At 46.9% G+C, this 12,214-nt stretch overlaps 1 protein-coding gene across 5 annotated transcripts in view; it reads left to right on the top strand.

Moving 5' to 3' along the window:
- The first annotated feature begins 404 nt into the window (after positions 1–404).
- Positions 405–12,214, top strand: part of macrod1 (mono-ADP ribosylhydrolase 1) — a 76,437-nt gene continuing 64,627 nt past the window's right edge. For 2 of the 5 annotated variants that reach the window (XM_057044117.1, XM_057044118.1), the window contains exons 1-3: positions 407–1,163; positions 1,538–1,636; positions 1,968–2,075. In XM_057044117.1, the coding sequence (XP_056900097.1) occupies positions 755–1,163; positions 1,538–1,636; positions 1,968–2,075 (616 nt within the window). In that variant the 5' untranslated portion in view covers positions 407–754. Of the gene's footprint in view, positions 1,164–1,537; positions 1,637–1,967; positions 2,076–12,214 lie in introns of all 5 variants that reach the window. The other 3 variants (XM_057044119.1, XM_057044116.1, XM_057044115.1) reach the window with 3 other exon arrangements.

Below are 12,214 nucleotides of genomic sequence, written 5' to 3'. Positions count from 1 at the left end.
TCTGCTATACTTTGTACAGAATATTTTATGATGATTTCTGCTACTCAACTTTTAAAGAAACTTAAAACCAATCAGTTAAAATCTATACGTATAGCATAGAATAGGATTATGTTATTATCATCATCATCAACAACAACAACAATAATAACAACAACAACAACAACAACAACAACAATAATAATAATAATAATGGGAAACGACCATTATTTCTTGGGAAAGGTCAAAAGCTTACGTGCCTAGCTATAGTTAGAGTGGACCAATTTTCTACATTAATTTTTTGTTGAAGTTAATGTTCAAGCACTCCTGGTTAATATTTCACATAGAATTTGCTGTCAGCTTTGTTGTCCTAATGTGCCGCCTATCAACTGCAGTATTTCCGCTGCTCCTGAATGCGCTGTCACCGGCGGATTCCATTCCTAGCAGTCTGGGTAAACTCTGGTTGTCCAAATTTGAAAATGCTGCTTGTGCTTTCACTTTTCAATTTTCAGGTCACTGCTTTTATAGCAGTGGTTAAAATAACGTGAGGTCTCGGGAAACCATTCTGTCTTTAAAGCGCTTTCCGGATGCGAAAACCGCCCCTGCTCAGTGGTATCTTCCGCCCGTCGACGTCCTAAACAACGCTGCACATGGACGCCAGCGCACCAAACCATCGCAGGAGCAGTGCGCTGCTTTAAAATCGAAATCGAAACCTCCGTGTGTTCGACGTCGTGGTTTTGTTGGGTAACAGCAGCTCTACTTTTAATGGTATTGAGGCATGGCACTGCAAATGGCAGCGCTTTTTGCATATAAATCCCCCCTCTGCACCGGCCCTCTGCCCCGTATCACGGCCAACTTTCAGGGAGCAGGAGCCAAGTTCAAACACATTTTATCTCCTGGGAGCCAACACTTTGTAAAGAAGCCACCAACTTCTCTCCGCGGCCATTTTAATATCGCTCCCCGAGGTGAGACCTTTTCAAAATCTGCCGCAGTTTGCACGTCCAGCCAAAAAAGCGGTTCCTCCATATGCCGGGGAGGAAGAGGCATCCTGGGGAAGATCGCTCTGGGTTTGGCCGCAGGAGTGAGTACCGCCACGCTGGTACAGTCTCTCCACACCGGAACCTTCTCCGCCATGGCCATCAAAGTTAACCTGAACTCCGCTGAAGGGAACTGGAAGGAAATCAAGGGTGAGGCCGTGTAACACAAATCAAAAGGATGTTAAAATCAATGTTTCAACGCTTGTCATGCAGTCTGCATGGTTAAAAGTGAAACACACACGTCTGGAATCACATGACCAAAGCACCTGTCAACCCTGACCATTCAAATGCTCTTCAGAATCCTGCAAACCAGTGACACCATCGACTGCATTAAAGCACCCTTCAGCTCAGTAAAGCTTTGATCTTAAATTCTAAAGCCCCCGAAATGTTAAATCTGGACCCTGTCAATTGATGTCAGACCAACAGTACCGACATCTAATGGGCCAAAATTCAAATAGACTATATGTCCTAAATTAAATATAGATAAATAACGGTCTGATCTGATTCTCTGTGGCCTCTCTCAGAGTTCCTGCTGTCTTGCTCAGTGAAGGACAGACGTCAGTACTACAGGACCTCCGGCTTTGTGCCACTAGATGACATCCCAGCTTGGACTCCCACTACAGGTCACTCTCTCTCTTAAATGTTAAATATTACATACACATGAACCCAGATGACATCAGGGTGTATATGATTTAGATGAATAAAATGAATTTTACTGTGCGATATGATGCAGTTATGGTGCCCTCTAAATAAAACAACACTGAAATAATTGTAATAAAAAAATGTTAAAAATAAGTCATGATCATAGAGCAAATTGTGGGCTGTAAAACACTGATCACAGTTTAAATGAGATAATTTTAGAAGTGTTCATACTCTAGGTAATTATAGAAGCCAGCAGCAGCTCAGATGTGCACAACCTCTGACCGAACATCTGTGTGTGATATTTTTTTCCAGGTCCTCCTGAACAAGTTATCTGCAAGAGGAATGAAAACTTGGACCAGAAGATCTCCCTCTACAGTGGTGACATCACCAAGCTGGAGATTGATGCTATTGTTAATGCAGGTAAGTGTGTGTAAGAGAGTGCTTCACTTGTCCTTTCCTTTTGGTCACTATCAAAGAAATACCACCCTAAAATGAGACACCTTTGTTGGAGTTGAGTTTCATTTTTGGTGGCAAAGTAAATGGGATGAATGGGAAAATAAAGAATTAACCGTGTGAGGATGAGAGCGTCGCCCCAGGCTGCTCTGATACAGAACGCCGCATAAGTGAACATAAAACACCAGCAAGAACATTTTGGTGTCTTCTTTTCTGTGTGTGGGAGGGGCAGCTTTGGCTGTATAAGGTTTCACACTTGAATGCTCCATTTCGCTGCGGGGTTTCAGTTTTGCAGTTTAAAGACCACAGAGGGCAAACCCGTGTGAAAAACTGCAGTCCTTTAAAACTGTAGTACACCCCGAGATAAACTGAGGTCATCATTTAGTTAAGTGTGTGTGCATATTAGAAGGTTTATTATAAAAAAAGATTGTTTATTTCTTTTTCGTCCTTTCATGCAGACCTTTACTTGTCCCTGCTATTGTGCTGGGTCGTAGTTTTCTATCGACCAGCAGGTGGAGCCCGAGGGCAGCCCATCACAGCCGAGACCCACTCCCCCCACAATTATTTGTTTATTTGGGGAACATTTAATTGGTCTGTTGGCACTGACAATGTTTCTGGCGAGAGTGAGACAGAGCAGCATGCCTAAATGATGCTTGATGATGAGGCTTTAGAGGAAAATGATTGATGTTCTTTGGCAGCTGACTGTCAGCAGGTGGAGAGTGTGCCAGCCTCCGCTGAATAGATTAGTTTAATATGGCAACTAGTGTGTCTCTGTGTGTTGGCAAACGCACACAAATGAATAAGTCATTTTTTGTGTGTTTGCAAAGGCGGCATGTAATTTGTTTCTGCTTCCTCAGAAGCCAGTTCCAGTCGTGTGTGTGTGTGTGTGTGTGTGTGTGTGTGTGTGTGTGTGTGTGTGTGTGTGTGTGTGTCTTTTATTGGAGCGTTTACTGAGCTGTGGAATCATTCACAGGAAGCGTCTCGGAAAGTCATTTAGCAGGCAAGGTGAGGGGCACGAGAGTGAGACGCACTCCAGGAGTGATGGCAGGGACATGGAAGCGTGAGAGAAAGTCAGCAAGCTGGATGAAAAGAGATGTGAGACCCTGGGGGGGGGTGATAAAAGAGAAACAGGGAGGGAGGCACAGTTTGTATTTAAGTCTTGGACTGCGTTGCCATGGCAACATGCAGGTACTCGCAAAAGGGTTACGGCAGCGCGTCTGTCTGATCATACTTTTCAAACTGAGCTGCCTGCTGACCGTCTCTGAGGTCATTCTCCAAGGCGCGCTTTTTAATTCAATGACTAAGTGATGGACTAAGAGGCTCTGAGCGATGTGCGTAATGTCAGAGTGACGCTCGGAGAGATCAGGCAGACGGCCGCTGCACAACAGAGCCTTAGTTCTCATTTAGAAAATTGTTGGCACACTCCTTCTCCTGCTGCCGATTAAACAGCAGAGCGGTCGCCTGTGGTTTCTGACACGGATGGGAGTGTTTTTCTGCTCTGAAAGGCCTTGAAGAAATCATTCAGCTGCCTTCAATTGAAACCAACTGTGGCCAATTAAACGCTGCGCCGGTTGACTTGTGGGCTGAGCCGGGAGGGGCGGGGCTGGGCTTTCATTCCTGGCTCCTCATTGGGCGTTGATGTGCAACACACACCTGTTCTCAACAGTGCGAGCTAACAAGATGGGAGATACACAGGTTCATCTTCTCCCTACCTGTGTGTGTGTGTGTGTGTGTGTGTGTGTGTGTGTGTGTGTGTGCCACCCTCTTCAGTTTATCAGGTAATCAGGGCGTTGAAGGAGGCCGGCCAGGGGCTGCTTGTCATTTGCATTGCTCTCAATAAAGATTGGATTTGCTATAAATCTCCACTCATCCTCCTTCACCTCCCCCTCCCTCCCTCCTTCCTTCCACACTTTAACAGCCCCTGGCTCCTGCCCACTCCTATAAAACACTACAATCATAAAAACCCACAAGCACTTAAGAGCCGTCCTGGTGGGGGTTTGGGGGGGGGGGCTTTAAGGGAGGAGTCCACCGACAGAAACATCCTCCTCTTTACACCCCTCAATCACTCCGTCCAGAGAATGAGAGAAAGATGGAGGGGCGGATATATTGTCTCTGATGGACCAGCTGATTAAGATGGATTGTGCAATGAAATATCGCAGTGATGAATGTGTGTTTGTGTGCACGTGCAAAAGCGGTGGCGTGTGTGGCGGTGACGCCTCGGCGACTAACTTTGCATTAAACCCTTTTTCCTCAGATTGGTTGAATGCAAATCTGGCGCAGCCCCACGAAAGCTGCATTTTTCACTCGCAGCGCCTTTATTCCTCATTTCCATTCCAGCAGTTATTTTCTCTCTCCGCCGCTGAGTTTGTTTAACATTAAACCCCATTTATTTTAGGCCACTTTTGCCTCCACGCGGAGCTGGAAAAAGGTTTCGAAAGCCGTTTTTCTTTCGGTGAGCCTGACCTCCGACTGGAATCCCTAGCTAATAAATGTCGCGGGCGCGAATTAAAAATATAGTTGCTAACGTTCAATGTTGAGTTTCTGGTCTTTATCGCCGCCTGGAAGCCTCACAGGTTTTTACTCGTGGATGCATATCACTAAAAAACATTACAGTACTTGTTTGGTGCCATTGAGAGCGGTAAATCCGGACCGTGCCGGTGCGTCCTGCGGCGTGGGCCTGAGTCTCCCAGGGTTCCTGTGGCGGGTCACAGATAAAGCTGCCAGTTGGCACAGAAACCTCAGTCATTGTTGCAGCCGCAGAGATACAAGATTAGAGGCAGCAGTAGCCGTGGCCCTCAGGTGACACGCGGGGATGAGACGGAGAGAGTGTGACTTTGGAGGAGACTAAACTCCCTCCCAGATAACAGAATCCAGATAGACAGATGAGGGAGTGGAGAGCGGCAAGCTGACAGACTGTCAGTGCAACACAAATGTCAGTGAGGCACGAGGGCGGTGAGGGGAACCTCCGGGACGTCCTGCTAATGTCACACTGGTGTCGCTGCGCGAAAAGGTATGTGACTGGTCAGGAGGACCTGCGTCTGGTCCGAAAACAAACAACACTCACATTAAGTGTAAAGGAAATAGTATTTATCTTTGCCTCTATGTTGACTGTGTGAAACACAGAAGGCTTTGAGCTGCTGACAGGCATTGCTGCGTCCAGTTTCACTTCATTTTCTTCACAAACTCTTAGTTTTGCACCCTTTTCTCACTGCCTCCACCAGTATTTGGGGACTGGCTGACAGATGTGCGGTGACCCCTGGCGCTGAGCATTGACACCTGACGCGCTCCACTCGTTTCAGTAGGAAAATTGCTAATTTACACAAATGGAGAGAATGAAATGTGGTAAATGGGGCAACTTTTGGGCACTGGTTCCTTTTTAACCAGGTTTGCTTAAATAAGACAAATAAAAGCCGATCAGTTGCCTTTAGGCTGCTTGGCTGTTGGATATAAACAGTGCGATGGCTGTTTATGAGGAGGATGTGGAGGATGAAGCGGTCGGGGTATTGGCCAGATGCAGACGAGTGACCTTTGATAGGCAGCTACAGCAGCTGCAGGAGAAGGACTCAGTGATCCCTTTGAGTGATTTTAAGGGAATAGAAAGGAAGCCATCCATTCCGCAGGTAGAGCGCCCGTTCAGAAGCATTATTCTGCCGTGGCGGAGAGTCATATTCCTTCTGCAGGGCTTCACTGATTCTTAGCTGGCTTTGTCAGTGGGCTTTAGTGCTGTACTTAGCACCAAGATCAGCCTGGCAGAGAGCTGCTTTTGACATTCTGCTGGTGTGTTTATGGATTGTCAGGGTTGGCTTGTTGTTAAAATTGCTTTCAGAGTGGCTGTTGCTTGGATTTCACCTGAGCTGCCTTCTCTTCTTTTACAGTACTGCGACTCTAACGTGGATTTTCCTGTAACTGTACCAGGGATTAAGTGATTTTCTAACAGACTGACTATGAACGCTGCAGGATCTTCTTCAGTATTCCTAGGCTGTCGTCAGGTTTTCCTTTTAGTTTCTGTTGACCGTAACAAAGGCCCTGAACAAACCTTGGACAGGTCGCCAGACCGTCAGACTGGGAAGACTCACGGGCACTGGGAGAGCGTGCAGCCTCCACACAGAAAAGCGCCTGTTGCTAGGTCAAACCACCGCTCCTCTGAGCCCTCTGTAGAGATTTGTTAGTAATAAAAAGAAAAACTAGCAATCACTGCAGATTCATTGCCAGGCCAGCATTGCTCATAATGTTTTCAAGGCAGCCTCGTGCACTATTGTCACTTTTTTTATCCTCTGCTGTCAGAGGAGGCACGTTGGCGTGATCCACCCAGCCTCCCAGGGTCAGAGGGGATGATGGAAAGCCCAGAATCTCGCCTTCTTTTGGGGCCGGGGTCCCAGAGGCTCCACACTGTGTGCTGTTTATCTTCTTCCCTGCTCCATACATCTTCCCTAAAGCTCCTGTCAGCTCTTTTTAGGACAGGCTCATATAACAAGATGTAAGATGTCACACCGGGTTTAGACTCCCAGACAAATGTGCGAGCTACAAGAAAGCCTGAAAACAGGCGCAGCGACTTGGACCTGCATATGCACACTGAATGAGCATGCTTGTTCCTAATTACTCTAAGTTGTTGTAGTTTTTATATAGAACGGTGATGTGTTGATACTTTGCAGGGGTTGCAGATCCCCGAGGCTCCGCCATAGTAACTGTTGTCCCTCAGCTGGAGCTTCTATAGCAGTATTCCCATTGCAGCGACTCTGCAGCCGTGCCACTGATATGTTTTGACAGTGTGTGAGCCTGTACACATGCAGGCACTCACAGAGGCAGATGATTCTCGCCGATGTGCCTTTGTTTCCATTGTGAAGGCAGCAAGACGGGATTCTGCCAGGCTCACCTATCAGCCACGAGGAGCCGGCTCGGTTCAGGGGAAGGCATCACGCAGAGACATTAATCTGATCTTCAGTTCACTTGAAAGAGTAGCTGGTGTGCGCATGAACGAAGGCGCGCAAAGGAAGAGTTCATCAGAGGAAGTCGATCTGTATGGCTTTTAATCAGCGGAGCTATGCCGTGATAAGCAGGGTCAAAGCAGAGCTGAGTAAGAGTGAACAAAGCTCAAAATATGCCCATTCTGAATGAGAGCTAATTAGGATTTATTATGCACTTTACTGTGTTGTTAGCGTTTTTTCCTCCTCTTGTGAAATGGCCCAGCTGCTTATACCGCACTATTTGCATCATTTAAATGTCTTTGCAGTGCAAGGTGAAGTTTGTGTAAACGCTTTATAGAAAGGTGGGTGGTTTAATCAGCCAATAAAGCCTTTGAGTGGTTTTACTAGACCGAGATGAGAAATTTGAATATTTGCTTCTGAAATAATGAGGAATAGGGGATAAAAGGAGTCAATGAGGTGTCAGTAGCATCATAGGATGGGAGTAAGGATGGGAAAGCCCCAGTAGAGTCCCAGTAGAGGCCCAGTAGAGGCCCAGTAGAGCCCCAGTAGAGCCCCAGTAGAGGCCCAGTAGAGCCCCAGTAGAGGCCCAGTAGAGCCCCAGTAGAGCCCCAGTAGAGTCCCAGTAGAGCCCCAGTAGAGGCCCAGTAGAGTCCCAGTAGAGGCCCAGTAGAGGCCCAGTGGAGCCTCAGTAGAGCCCCAGTAGAGCCCCAGTAGAGCCCCAGTAGAGCCCCTGTAGAGTCCCAGTAGAGCCCAGTAGAGGCCCAGTAGAGTCCCAGTAGAGCCCAGTAGAGGCCCAGTAGAGTCCCAGTAGAGCCCAGTAGAGGCCCAGTAGAGCCCCAGTAGAGCCCCTGTAGATCCCAGTAGAGCCCAGTAGAGCCCCGTAGAGTCCCAGTAGAGCCCCAGTAGAGCCCCAGTAGAGCCTCAGTAGAGCCCCAGTAGAGCCCCAGTAGAGTCCCAGTAGAGTCCCAGTAGAGCCCCAGTAGAGCCCCAGTAGAGCCCCAGTAGAGCCCCAGTAGAGCCCCAGAGGAGTGGGCGAGTATGGTGACGGTTTACAAACCGGAAACCAGTCTGATGGTATAAAAGCAAAATAAAGATGCTACGAGAGATGAAATAAAGTGAGTTTTCAACACTAAAAGGATTCTAGAACACTTAATGGATTCTGTTTAATGCTGAATTATTCCAGTCAAATAATAAATAAGAGTCTTTGTAAACCTGCTCTCGTCTGCCGTGCGTCAGCCAGCCACCATCCCACAGCCCTGCAAGGACTCAAACACGCATGTTTCAGATAGAAATGTGCTGCGAAAAGCTCATTAGTGACGTCTGTATTAAAGCAACTATTTAATCTGTTAAAAGTCAGAGTCGGTGGCCTGTGAAGGGGCGATGCGCTGCGATAATCAACTACAAATAGGGAGACCAAAAACACCATCATATTTTGTCTCTATTTGTTTGGAGTGTTTTAACGTCATCTTCAGATTCAAAACACATCAAATGAATACAGAATTACTCTTCCATGGCCTCTTGAAGTGTCCCGTTTTTCATGCTTAAATAATAAAGTCTGTGGGTGTATTTCCTCTCCTGGGGGATTTACATGATCTGAGTGCCAAAAGTCTGACATTTCAAGTTGTATATGCATCAAAAGTGCTTCAAAAGTGGCTGATAATGAGCGTTTGTGGCACAGATTTTAGGTTTGGCTTTCAGATCACGCTGGCTGAGGCGAACTTCCCCCGAATGGTCAGGTTTAAATTGCAGCAAAGTGGTGTTGTGTTGTCCTGTTGTATCTGTGTCTTTGCCACGGGGGGACTCTGAAGATTGGGAGTGGATTTGTGATTTGGTGGCAGACGTAGGCTCCGCGGTGCTTCTGCTCCAGTTTTTTCAGTCCAGATCTGTCTGAGTTAATTATGGCCCGAGTGTCAGAAGACCACTTTACTGGCCATTTCAGCAGCCACTTTCACGCTCTTTCTCTCCTGAAAATTTTTTCCTTTCCGGTTTTAAGGTTCAGTGCGTTAAGTTTCTGCAGGACGCTCCGATTGCCCGTTTATGTCTCAATTCGAGTGGGAAGGCGGAAGAGCAGCCGCGATTCTTTATGGTTCATCTCTGGAGTTGGGTCGTCTACTTTCCTCCATTTTATTTGCTACCTCGTCCATTTAGGCATCATTGCGGGGGCTGTGACCTGCGAGGGGCACGGCGCTGATTTACACCCTGACATTAAGTTAACAACTCCTTGGAGGGAGTTCATCTCTAATGTTGTCCAGGTCAGTAAATAAAGGGAGCGAATGAAAAAAGCAAAAAGGAAAAACAAACTGACTTTGCAGAAAAGCTGATTCACGCTAATTATTTCTCTCCCACCCCTCCCCTGTTAAAAGCTTTACCACCCATCCAATCAATCGGCCCTATAACTAGCAGGAAGCCGCGGATGAAGCGCAAGTCTAATTAGCCCGATTGGGACAGTGTAGAAGATGGAAAGAGATGGAGTGAATGAGGATGTGAAAGGGGGGGCAGCTTGATCATCAGCACCCTCCCCATCCCTCCCATCCACTTTGAGGCTTCTGAGTTTTACAGATTTACCTTTTCTAGACTTTTCCTAGCTTCAGTTTTCAGATCCACGTGTTCTGAAGACACATTTCTGTGTAGTATGCAGAGACAGGGGCCCTTGTTGAATCATAAAGGGAGCAGCTTTCCTCAGCCAGAGGGCAGACCTTCATTCACGGCCGAGGGAAGTTCTGCCATCACAGCCTTTGTGTGATTGCATCTCACCGCCATCCTGACTGGGCTCGGAGCTTTTGGGAGCGTTGCATTATTGACTGAGTCAGAGTAACGCCACGCAGGCTTCCACCTTTGCTCTTTAAAAAGTATTGACATTAGCGAGCTCAGCCTGCTGAAGCCGTGACACATTCCTGCTCTTTACTCTGCCACCGGCCGAGTCTTTAGAGATTGAGGTTGCCGTGTCCCTGCTCCAGTGGACGCCACATTTCTGCCCTTGGTAACAAGTTCATGCTGACTTTGACGTATTCTGACCCTCGACATGGTGTCCAGATCCAGTCAAGGTGAATCTGCAGATTCCAGTCCGTTTTCAACAATGACGCCTATAAAATAATACGACTTTTACTGGCTTTTGTGCAACGTATTTCACAATTAAAGCCAGACCAGGACAGGGAGGGGTGGGTCTAATATAGATTACTACGTTCCATGAAATGAAAGAAAACAATAAAGTAATTTGATTACCAGAAATAAGTTTTTATGGCTATAATCGATGTCTGGAGCTGTGCTTTAATTACGCTTTCTTCAGTCCGAAGCTATTACCTCACGTCTGGGCGCAAGAGCGTATTGATAATTGAACTGTTAAATACATTTTCACAGGATGGTGAAGTTCACTGCAGGGCAGAGGTTGGGAACATTCGTCTGATGCCTCTGTGTAAGTGACCATCGTGTACCTGTTGCTATAGCTGGGTTAAGACGGAGTATTATTAATGTCCTCTTGCCAGTTAGCTGCTTCAATAACTGGTCTCAGCTTAGAAGTGTGGTCAAAGCCTGCCCCCATGACGTCGCTACAAACGGGTCAGGATAAAGTAAACAGGGCCACATCAGTGTTGGGTGCCTCGCTAGGATTCTCCAGATACTAAGCCAAGGTGGACATTGCCAATTTTGAAGAGGGATGCTTTCAGCTTCCATCTGTTAGGAGGGACCATCGCCAGGAAATAATGTAAAAAAGAGTGGTGGAACTCAGCCACTCTTTTGTAGAATTAGCTTAATGCTAACGGTCTTTGTGGTTAATCTCGTAGCTGCCGATATGTAAACAATTGCATCAGCTCAGATTTTGAGACGTTGATGTTAAAATTCTGTGGAAGAAAACATTTAGAGTGTATTACAGTGTATGGCCATGATGCATGCAACCAAATCAAAGAGCACACCTTCGGACACTTGAAACAACAAAGCAAGGCAGTTCAAAGAAGCCGCCATTGTCCACGCAAGACAAGGTGATCTGACACTTTTGTAATTGAGTCTGTAATAGTCCGCAGAGGAGTGGTCGCTCTTGTACCAAGTTACAATGGCAGCGCCCAACGTTCTCCATATCAAAGACATCGGCCCTCAGATTTTTCCCAAAGCTGCGTCTTTGATCTGCGAACGTGCCCGATCGACCGTTTCTCCTGAAGAAGGTGCGCCTCTGCGGCCACGCTGGCATTTTAGAGCTGACTTGGACTTTAAAAGTAATTTTGGTGGGGAAAAGTGAGCAGCAAGGTGCAGCCTAACCACATTCAGCTAATTATCTCAGTCCACTCTACATTAACGCTTATTAAAGCGCCACTGCAGCTTCGCTTCCAACCCAGTCAGCGGCGGGGGCTTCTTCAACCTCCTCTTCAAACCCCTACATTGAAAATTCAAGTCAAGGAATTATTTATGGAACGCATGAAATTTAAAATAATCCTGGGAGCAGGACAAGAGGGCTTGATCACCTCAGACTTTGACGGCGAACCGACGCGAGATCTGACGCGCATGAGCTGGAGCGATCAGACACGTGAGATAGTTAGAACTCAAATAATTTAACAAATGTTGGTTGATCTGCCATGCGCTGCTTTTGGAGCGCACAGAGGACTTGCGATGTTGGAGAGGCTGACTCAAAATGGGGCCGAGGCCATAAAACGGGTCTTCTGAGGATGTGACAAAGTGATGAGTAATGCGCCGCTTGTACAGTAGCCAACTATCAACTCTGATTATTTCTCTTGTAGAGGGCAGGGTTACTTTTTTTGTACCTTCTCACTCGGAACGCTCCTCAGCATATAAATACTTCTATGTATCCCCAGTTCCTTCTGACAATTATAGTGTACCGTCTGGCTCTGGTGCCAGCAAAGTAATCAGGCTTTACTCTTAAGATTTCGCCCGTGCACCCAAAGTCCAAGTCTCCTTGGCGGCACAGCCCAAACAGCAGACAGGCAGAGGCAAAGTACAGTCACAAAGGCTGACAAACGGCGTCTTTAGGGAGTTAATCAACCTTTGAGATTGATCTTGATTGATGCTCTTCGTTAAGACTCTTCCAACACGATAGCGAGCCGCGCAAATGCGTTCACACAGGACCGAAGCGCCAAGGAGAGACATTTGATATGGAACATAAGAGCACATCGGAAGACGATTATCGTCATTGTAGACAGTGTTATTTGAATAATTAAGTATAATGCAGCCTAATAA

The sequence above is a fragment of the Takifugu flavidus genome, chromosome 9 (assembly GCF_003711565.1).
Source record: "Takifugu flavidus isolate HTHZ2018 chromosome 9, ASM371156v2, whole genome shotgun sequence".
Taxonomy (NCBI): Eukaryota; Metazoa; Chordata; class Actinopteri; order Tetraodontiformes; family Tetraodontidae; genus Takifugu; species Takifugu flavidus.
This window is presented reverse-complemented; position numbering and strand designations above follow the sequence as displayed.